At 40.7% G+C, this 10487-nt stretch overlaps 1 protein-coding gene across 15 annotated transcripts in view; it reads right to left on the minus strand.

Moving 5' to 3' along the window:
* LOC6493134 (phosphatase and actin regulator 4) overlaps positions 1 to 10487 on the minus strand; it is an 88323-nt gene that overhangs the window by 16322 nt on the left and 61514 nt on the right. For 2 of the 15 annotated variants that reach the window (XM_032454321.2, XM_014908748.3), the window contains exon 2: positions 7965 to 9661. The exons of 12 other annotated variants lie outside the window; for them this stretch is intronic. In XM_032454321.2, coding sequence (XP_032310212.1) covers positions 7965 to 8859 — 895 coding nt within the window. In that variant the 5' untranslated portion in view covers positions 8860 to 9661. Of the gene's footprint in view, positions 1 to 887; positions 5097 to 7964; positions 9662 to 10487 lie in introns of those variants that run through there. One more of the 15 variants, XM_032454325.2, reaches the window with a different exon arrangement.

The following is a 10487-nucleotide window of genomic DNA, read 5'->3' on the forward strand; positions in this document are numbered from 1 at the left end:
GGGCGAGAGAAACGAAAATAGAAATGCCAGAAGCAGCCAAAATTATCCACACACCATAGCCAGATCTGGTCAGATAGATATAGTAGATATATATTAGAATAGCGACGAGAGCACAGTTCATTAACATGTAAAGACTGCAACAAATTGCCAACACATTTCGCCTTGCCGAAGGTGAAGTTCATTAAAATTCCGCGTCACTCACACACAAAAAAAAGAAACAAAAAAAAATATAAATAAAGAATGTATAACAAAAAAAAAAAAATGCCAAAAACTCAGTGAAGGTCAGAAAATAGTTTTCCCCACAGAGTCTTTCCGTTTTGGTTTGTATATATTTTTTTTTCTAGCCTGGCCAACCACCGACCATCATCATCATCATCAGCATTAGCTTTTTCGCTTTAGTTTTAGATATATGATGTGCGGACATCGGCTGGAAATTTGTTTGTCCGCCCCGGTCTCGTTTACTCAGCTTGTTTGTTGTTTTCCTTGGCTGGCTGACTGACTAACTGATGGAGGGGCGTCATCTCGCTTGATGACGTCCAGTATATAGTCCGCTATACTTTTCTCTGCCTTTTTAGAGCCAATCTGTACTTTGTTAGCTGACGCTGCAAATGTGCGGAAATGCGTTCCACAGACATCATTTGGGATTTGCGATTTATCGCTGGTTAGTCGCAGTGCCAAAGTAAATTTTGATTGGTAAATAAATCGAGGAAATTAATTTGATTGGAATTGTGTTGAAGACAAATAGGTTTAAGGATGATGGAGCTTTAAATTATTGAACAATAGAAGTATTCAATAGAAGTAGGTTTAATAAAAGTCAAATGCCCCTGGCAACTGGAATGTAATCTGAATAAATCCTCTTTATTCTTTGTGAGAAAATGAAAGGAAAAATACTGGCAATAAAAGTACTCTGATCACGCAATCACAACATAAGCACAACATCCACCTAAGGTCTCAGCGCCACTCAAAGTAAATTAAAGTAATGTGATGTAAGGACTACCGTCCTGCCGCCAGTTAAGCAAAGTGTAATTAAGACCCCATCCATCAAATGGGAAAAGAAACACCCAGTACCTGAGTAAAGCCAACCTCAATCCTCACATATAATTCAATTCATGGAATTTCCCTTTACTGGACCAACTTTGATAACAGCTTAATTACTTGATAACCTGAGGGAGGGAATCCTTTGGATTTATGTAATTAGTTTGTTCGAGATACTTTCCGACTGATGGCAGCAGGACTCACCCACCACACGTCCATGCACATGAATTACCATAAATCAAAGGAAGCACTCACACATACATGAGAGGAGAGGATGAGAAGGATGATGAGTGGCAACTAACCGCCGAAGAGGAGCAACTTTCTGGCCAAAAGTCAACGCTTGACAGTCATTAGTCATATAAAACGAATGAGCGGGACAGATATGTGGCCTCATGTCCTGATGTGGGTAAGGACGATAATGATGACAGGCAACAGCCGCAGAGCCTTTTTTTTTTTGTAAAGTCAGATAGTCCTTTCCATCTATCTCTCACTGAGTTTTTCTGTGACCCCCCATCAAGATCAAGGACGAGAAAAATCAAAGCCACAAAAAGCCGAAACCGACTGCATTTTATTACCACAGACTTTAACCTTGGTAGCTAAAAGGCAGTTTCTACACAAGAAAAATTACTTAAAAATTATAAAAATGTGTATTTTGTTAAGAGTTCTTAATAGCTCATTTTCTATTAGTGTAAAAACCGCCAGGACATTATGCAACTAAAGCACAGCCACAAAAAGCTGGAAAAAAACTTCCTGAAAAACGAAATCTGTTAGGTCTTCCCGGGCTAGGCTCTTTTATTATTACAATTTTTTTTATTTTTATATTATTACCTTGGCATTTATCTAAAGGCCTAAAGCCCAAGGGCTTCCCTTTGTATCTTAGTTGTGGGTCAAAAGGAAAAAAGCCGGACAGACCGTGGCAAAGGGTTAATTAAAGTTGAGCTACTCCCACGTTCAAGGTGGGCAATAAATTTTATGGTCTCTTCGGGCCGCTTTTCATCTCCTTTTGGCCCGGTTGGCTTTTTTTCTTTCTTCCATTAGCTTCAGACCCCCGCCCCACTTACTCAAAGTCCAGAGTGGAAAATGGGCTTCAAGTAGTTTCGAAGCAAATATTTTTCAACATATTCCCTTTGTTATTTGACAATATTTATGTTAGTTGGCAGTTTGGTAAGCGGCTTACCCTTTTTGGCCACTTTGAAGTGGTTCCCGAGAAGCAATACAAACAAGGCAAAGAAACTGGAAGAATAGACCCCAAATCGTATTTGTTAAAAATACATTTTCCATGTCAGACTAAAGAGGAAGCGTCTTAGAGTAGAGTATACTCGCAAAGGAAGTCGACATTGAGTAGCAGGAAATTAAAATTTTAGTCCAAACAGAGTCCTGCAAAGGCGCTGGCATTAAAACGAATTACAAAGTGAGATAGGAGACTGGCAGAAAAAAAAAACAGGACACTCTCTGTAGTGCCAAGTCATCAGGAGTAGAAGAAGGAAAAAATTCCTCCAACAAGGAAGTGCTTAATTTGTTTGCTTCCCACTCACTTCACAGGTTTTCCTTTGCAGTCTCATCCATAGTCCTTTGTTGGTGGCTCCTTCTGGAGAATTTTCATTTGAATTTTTAATTTCTCCTCCACGCCCACATTCTGTGACACTTTAAGCATTAGTTTGACAGCGAGGCTGGGTTTCGGTAAGAGGCACATTATTCCAGCCAGGATATGATTCGCCGGCATCTATTTAAGTGAGTGCAAACTTTACCCAACATTACATAATTCACACACACACACATAAAGCAAGGCAAACATTTTGCAAATTTTCAACGCAAATTGTTGAAGGCACAAGAAGAGAAGCCCAGAAGGGCGAAAGCCTGACTATGCCACGCGTCATGAATTTTCTCTTCTTTTTTTTTCCACTTTTTGTGGACTGCTGAAAATTTTATGCAAAAGCGAAAAATACACAAAGACAACAACACAACTGCACTAGAGCGGGGAAAACCTACGTTCAACGTTAGTAAATAATATTTTCCATGGCATGTGCAACCGAGCCAGGCAACAAAATACCAAAAAAAAAATAAAAAGAACCTCACTGATAATAGCAGAATTTTATTTTATTTTCCTTTTTTTGTAGGGGGCTTTGGGTTGGCAAGTGCAAACAGAATTCTGTTCGTCTGTTCGTAATGGCCGAGAGTTGATTTTAATTTAAAGATTAGCATTGAATTATTCAACGAAGCAGAGTGGCAGCCGAAAAAAAAAATGTGAATTATGAGGCTGACAGGGGCGGGCTGGAAGAAGGGAGTGCGGTTTTGATAAATGGGACTAAAATTAGTGGAACATGGCAGGGTCGTGAGTGCGGTTCGCTGGCCTGATTGTTGGCCCACTTGTTGCAGGTCTTCTTCTCTTATTTATTTATTTTTTTAAAGAAAGTAAAAATCTGCTTAGTCTGCAAAAAATATGTAAATTTTCCGAAGGATGTGCGAGCTTAGAACCTTGAATTGGCCAACAATTAAGGACAATGTGTGCCCTTAAAAAAAAAACCGCAAAACGTTAAACGAAACGAAATGAAACGTCATAGCCAAGAGAATAGTAAACACATCCATGCCACAGCCACCAAAACCAAACACGTCCTTTCACACACACTCACACACACACACACACACATGAAAGGCAAACAACAATACAAACAAAAAGCAAATACGGCAATCCACGAAACCGGAGCGCGACAATTGCGCTTTATATTTGCGCGGCAAATAGCGGCGAAATGGGGCTGGGGCTGGGGCTGCAGGGTCGTGCTAAAATGTGGGCGTGTCCGGAGTCGGAAAGGAAAAGAGGGCGTGGCCTGCTGCTACTCGCAGTCGGTTGTCCTTCAACAAAGTTGACCTTGCACTTGCCACTTGCTGCTGCCTCAGCTGTATTCCACGCGCCGGATGTTGATGCCATCTCTTTTCTGATTCCCCCTTCCCAGATTCCCTTGCACTTTCTGTCCATATCTCTGGGCCTTTCGCGTTTCTCCTTCCGCTTCGTTTTTCCCACTTTTTTTTTTTTTTTTTTTTTTGTGGTGGTAGTGTGTGCAAGGACGCGGCAGAAACTGATAAACAGACACATGGATGACTGCGCCCACGTGCCGCATCGGAAAGTGCGTGAGAACTGGCCGCCTGCACTGCACTGCACTCTAAAATGATTTTTAATTACAAATTTTGCGGCAAACGGCATGCAGCAAACGGCAAATAGCAGTTCTGGTTTGCAATTTTTGGTCCGATGCCAACCGAACACGAATTGTTATGTAAAATAGTTGGCAGAAAACAAAAAACGAGCCCAAAAAATGGATGCAGTGGGAAAAAGTTCACAAAATATCACAAAAACTATCTTGAAATCTAATTTAAAATAAAAACTTAGAAACTAAAAGTGTAATATTATTTTTAAATATTATTTAAGATTTTTTTTTAAATTACACCCTTTTTTCTCTGCCTTTTCTCACAAAAATTGCAATTTAAATAGTGGCCCCAATAAGTATGCAATATTTTTCGTTGGCTGCCATTTTTGTTTCCCATTGTCTATGTCTGTGTGTGTGTTTTTGTGTGTGTTTGTGTTCTCAGGGCAAAGTAATTCCATTTCATTGAAATTGTTGAGCAAATAGTTGCAGTGTTTGGGGCAGATATTCCACATGAAATAGCTGCTACTTCCACAATTGTGGAAAATCATAAATAAGCTTATTTCGCTTCCACTCCTCTAACCCAGAAATTGTACATTAGATTACTTTCGCCTGACATTTTCTGCATTTTCTTGTTTATCCCACTGTCACAAGCCAAGAGCCGTAGAGACTGGGAAACACTTTTTCATTTTCTCGTTAAAGAAAAGCGGAAAACTTCCTGCGATAGTTGTCCTCACTTTGTCGTGACAGATAATTGATTGCGCTGCCGCACTTCCAATTGATTGCAGCAAGTTTCGGACACTTTTTGATTGATTGTCGAAGGATTTCGAGGGATTTAAGGGGAAATGAATTTCATTTCAGATTACCGACATAGCATATCGTGTAGCAGCAGAAACTGCTCTGTCTGCTCTTCCAGAAACTCACCTGCAACGAGAGATAAAGGGATAAACTAGTTAATATAGTTTATAATTAAATAAAAGCTTACAGTGAAGCTTATTATAATTATGCAATTAAATGTTAATCGACGCCATTGGAAGCAATTTATTTAATCATCGTCTCACACAATATCTGGTTATTTTCATTAAAAGCTTCTTGCCACAAGTCTGGCCACAAAAGCACACTTGATGCTTCATTTAATCGACTTATAGAAGCCGAGTCTGTGGAGCCAAATCGGGCCAAAAACTGTCAACCAAGCAACACCCCCCAAAATCCTCACCCCCTTCTCTGTTTCTGGCAAATCACAAAAAGTTTCAACAAGTCACGCATTCAATTAAAAGCTTCCGCCCACTTTCCACAACCATTTCCCCTCATTTTCCTCGCAATTTTCACTTACTCTTGGGCTTCAGAGCTCTGATGATGACGCGGCGCTCTTGGTGTTGCGTTAATGTTTGCGGATTATAACGCACCAAGGCCTCAAACCTTGATTATAATAAATACAAGTACGAATATAAAGCAGCTTTCGCATAATGCATTTAATTATTAACTCGCTGGTGCTTCAGTTTCTGCTACTGGTACTGCTACTGGTACTGCTACTGCTACTGCTCCCGGGATAATTCGAAAGTTTTTCCCCCCCCATCCACTTTGGCAAAAAGTTATAGGCCACATTAGCAATTGGCTGGAGGCAGTCGGCTGCTGCAATTTTTTTTTTTCTTGGCCCATACTTTCGCATAACCCTGCCCCCCAGGGGCCTTGAGATGCTTGCTTGGCTTACATGTCGTCGGTTAGCTGGCCCCTTTAGGCCAAAAATTCTGCACTTGGCCCGCTGCAGCTGCACTTGCACAAGTTCACCAAAGTTGCCAACTTTAAATTAATTGCCAATTAATTTCGACTAGAAGCCCAAGCTCCCTATTCACGCTGGTCACTTGTTTCTATAGGTTCTACAAACTTTTTCGTTTTGTAAGGAAATGGTGAGAAAATTAATTAAATTAAATGTTTCGAGGGTCGATACAAGTTTGTGTGGCTAAGAGGATCAAAGAAGAAGTTAAAAATAAATACATACATTTATTTTAATTTATTTTTCTTTAAGCCCTAAGTCATCCCCCTAACTCTTGTATGCCTGAAAATTGAAAAAGTTTTTCCAATGCAATCGAGTTTAATTTTTTACTCCTGCCGACCTGCAATCTATCCACTCTGACACAGATAGTTTGTTCATTAGGAAAATGCAAAATGAAAATATTTGAGTAATAAAATGAAGTCCGCCTTGACTGGGTGACCAGTTGGATTGAATGACTGACTGAATGGGAGCAAGAGACTGACTAGAAAGCGAAAAGCCTTGAATTTATGACTTGAAAATTATTTATTTTGATTGAATATTTCATAACAGAGTCTTGGCATGCAGGTTGTAAGCTTGACTTGCCTCCCTGACCCCCCGAATCCTTTAGATTTCCTTCATCAACTGCCCTCTGGCATAGAATTTCCAGCAACCATTCCGGGGCCATCCATTATGAAAGCCTTGCTGCGGAATTAGATTTGTGGCAGGAGGCAACAGCAACATCGGAGCATGAAAATTTTTGGCAAACTCATGCCAGAGTCTGGTAATTGCCAGAACACACGTGTCTTTTTGGCCGGGGTTAGTGGAACACAATTTACAAATGGACTTATGCAATTCATTGGGCAAATAGAAGAGATGCAGCTCTCAAGGCAATTTATTTTATTATTTATTGTAGTATAAGCCAGGAGTTTTCTCTCAGTGATGGAATAACAATTTCCACCCACAAACAATAACTCGAAGCATAGAATTTTTATTAAGAGCAAATTGTGCACACAAATCGATCAAATTCGTAGCGACAATTTCTGCAAAAGGGTCTTGGCCCTCTAGCTCTGTGGCATATTTCTCGCTTTCTCCCACAATTTCTTTATATTTCTGAGCTTCTCTGGGGTGAGTTGGGCAACCTAATATGCAATTCTTGGCTGCCGGCAAATGCAATCAATGGCAGCCAACGAACGTAGGTGGCACTTGCATTGAAACTTATTTTTATTGACATTTTCAGGATCTGCTATGCCAGTATTTGCATATCGCCCTCAATGGCCTTATTGATTGCAAGTATCATTCAAAAGGAAGGAACACTGATAACTGAGTTGGGAAATAATAAGAGTTCGTTAAGGATTACATCGTCCTGGAAAATACTACACTATTGAGTGTCAAAAATTGCCATTAAAGTCTTTTTCTTTGTAATTGGCCGGAAAGGAAATCCATCTGAGGACATTGTATCCTTTTTTAAAAAGCTCTCTTCCACACACTCCATAAACTATTGAATGCAACTCCAGTTGATCGACACTTTAAGACCGCTGTCTGTCCATCAATGTTGACACAAAAAGCTACCAGCCCAGCCACCCGCTCGCCATAAAACTTTTCAATAAAGTTGCAGGCTTAAGCTAATCGCTTCAGCTCCCACCAACCACCCACTTTCGATTCCAGAGGAATCTCAAACCCAAAGCCCGCCCGGACGCAGCTGCAATTTGGTGGCTGGTCTTTATGGCTGACCACGCCCATCACTCTCCAGCACACTCCAGCCCTCTCACACCCACTCTTATTTTCTTATATATATGTATATAACACACTTTATTACCGGCGCCATAAAACGCTGCAATGTCCAAGGCAATATTCCCTGGCAGACATTCAGAGGTTTAGGCCATTGGAGGTCGGAAACAGAAGAAAGTAAAGAAAATTAGTCAACTAGACTTAAGAGGTAAGCTTGAACTTAATTAGTTATTATTTAAAATAAAATATTATTTATTAAATCTCATTCCTACTCTTGACCCTGGCTTTTGGGCCATCTCTTAACCGCTCACCTAAACTCCTCTTGACCGTGGCACGTGGCTTGTTCGAGCCGCTATTCAGGGTGACCGCAATGGTGGCCGTCGTCCGGGGCTTTGGCGGCTGACTAGTGGCATTACCGCCGCCCAAGGGCTTGTTGCCAACAACTGGGAACGGCTTCTGCTGTCGGATCAGGGTCTGGTTGTGATTGTGATTCTGTTTCAGGTTCTGGGCATGGCCATGAGTGGGGGTCTGTGTTTGGGTCTCCTGGTTGGTGGCACTGGGCAGGGCCGAGGTGGAGACCGATGTGCTGGAACGCTTGTACCCCTCGGTGAGGAAGGCCGGTGGCGGCGTTATGGGTGGAGCTGGGATGCACATTTGCTCGTCCACCGGGGAGCTGGCCGCCGTGCTCGGTGCTGTGATGCATTCCCGGAGCCTCAGGCCGCCGGGCTTCAGTTGATTGCTGCTGGTTGTGGTGTGGATATGGCCACTCGTTCCAGGACCATTCGACGGCGATGTCGCCGCGGAAGTGGCCTCATTGCAGTAGAGTTCCAAGTGGTGTTTGTCACACCTCCGCCGCCGGCGGATATTCGGCGCAATGGTCTTCATTTTGGCGCCATTCTGAGATCCGCTGGGGCCAGTTTGCTGATTGATGGACGGAACGCCGTCCTTCGAATTTAATCGGATGTAGTGAACGCGAAAAATGCGAACAGGTTGCTTGTTCTGTTGCTGCTTCTGTTGCTGATGCTGTTGCAGATACTCTTTGTAGGTCTGTTTCCGCTGCTGTGGCAGCTGTTGCTGCAGCAGTTGCTGATGTTGCTGATGTTGCTGGTGTTGCAGTTGCAATTGCTGTTGTTGCTCCTGTTGCAGTAGCTGTTGCTGCTGCTGTTGCTGTTGTTGCTGTTGCTGTGGTTGCTGATATTGCAGCATTTGTCTGGCCAGAGTGGGTGTTTTTTATTCAAATTTCTTCTCTCCTTACTTTTTTTATATTTTTGGATTTAAAATCTTAAATGTTGCTTGTACATATATGGCTCAATATTGGCGCTAACACGTACATATAGTATTTATTCCGATATAAATTTATAGAAAATAGTAACTTTTATATATGCTTTATATTGGTTATATATTCGTATAGTTAAATATTTATCGTATCTGTTATATATATATATAGTTCTCTGGTTTAAAATGGAAGCTTTCAATTGCGGCGTTTTGTAACTTTGTTTGCTTTAATTTGTAATTTTTAGTTTGTTATTTGTATTTTTATTGTGTGTTTGCTTTGGCTTTTTTTAATTAACAAATATTTACTTAGTTGACTTTGTTTTCCTTATAAATATTAAATCGCTTTAGTCACACTTGATTTAGTTATCAGTGGTGTGTATAATTTATATTCAAATTCACATTAAATGTAAGTTTTGAAAGCCTCTTTAACGCATGTCTTTTATACTTGAGAGTAATATTTTTATATATATTTTATTTATGTATATTCTTGTATATAGATATATAGTTTATGGTTTTTGTTTTTTGTTTTTATTTGTAAACCGACAACCGACCCGTAGTTGACTTCGATGAACTCTTTGTGTTAACCGTTTAATTGTTGGGATCATAAAATCGTAGTATTTGTTTATTATTATTGTAGTTGAAGTTTTTGATTCAGGAAACACAATATTTATTTGTAGTAACTTTTCTGTTCCTCTAAACTTTCTCCTTTCTCCTTCGGGGGTCTCTGCTTTCTCTGAAATATTATTTAAATTAAGTTGACAGAAAATCTCTCTTGTGAAGTTAAAACTTCTTCATGAGCTTTATTTTTCTGTCACGCCCATTGAAATTGCTAATCAAACAAATGACACTTGGGGGTGTATCATTCAACCTTGTGGTATTATGTAAATTCTTAAAAAAAATATATAAGAGAAAGAGGAAAACCAAAAATTAATGACTTGATGGAGTCAAGCTGGGACAGACCGAAAAGTTGCCATCGATGCCAAATATTGAGGCATTGACGTGGCCATATTGATAGCACTCGAACGTGACTGAAATATCGGAAATGTCTCGCAATTAGGACCAAGCTCTCAGCCAGGACTCCCTGGAAGGAGCAAAGAAGTGCGAATAATGTAATTTTGATGTTATTTGCGGTTTGATGGGAATTCAATTATGAGAAACCCTCCATATGCTTGTCTCGATCTGGATTCCGGAAGGCAAAAAATAAAAATGAGCCACGGAGTGAGACAAATGAGGCGTGCAATCCCAAGAAATGTCCTGTCAGGCGAGCACTTATCCCTTAGCTGTTACTGTTTTTGCTACTGTCATTGTCCCGAGGAGTGAAAGTGAAATGAAAGTGAAATTCCATTCCAATTCATAGTCCTAGTCCTAGTCCTAGTAGCAGGACTATCAAGTTGCCAGCGTAATAAGCCAATCAATTCAGTGTCGGATGAACTGCTTCATTAATTTCACTTGCACCCAACCCGAATGGGGGAAAATGAAAGAATTATGGTGGCAGGACTAGTCCTAGGTCCTGCCAGGACCTACAGGACTCTACATGGCACAAAAGTCACGTAAGCTTA

Source organism: Drosophila ananassae, chromosome 2R (assembly GCF_017639315.1).
Source record: "Drosophila ananassae strain 14024-0371.13 chromosome 2R, ASM1763931v2, whole genome shotgun sequence".
Classification (NCBI taxonomy): Eukaryota; Metazoa; Arthropoda; class Insecta; order Diptera; family Drosophilidae; genus Drosophila; species Drosophila ananassae.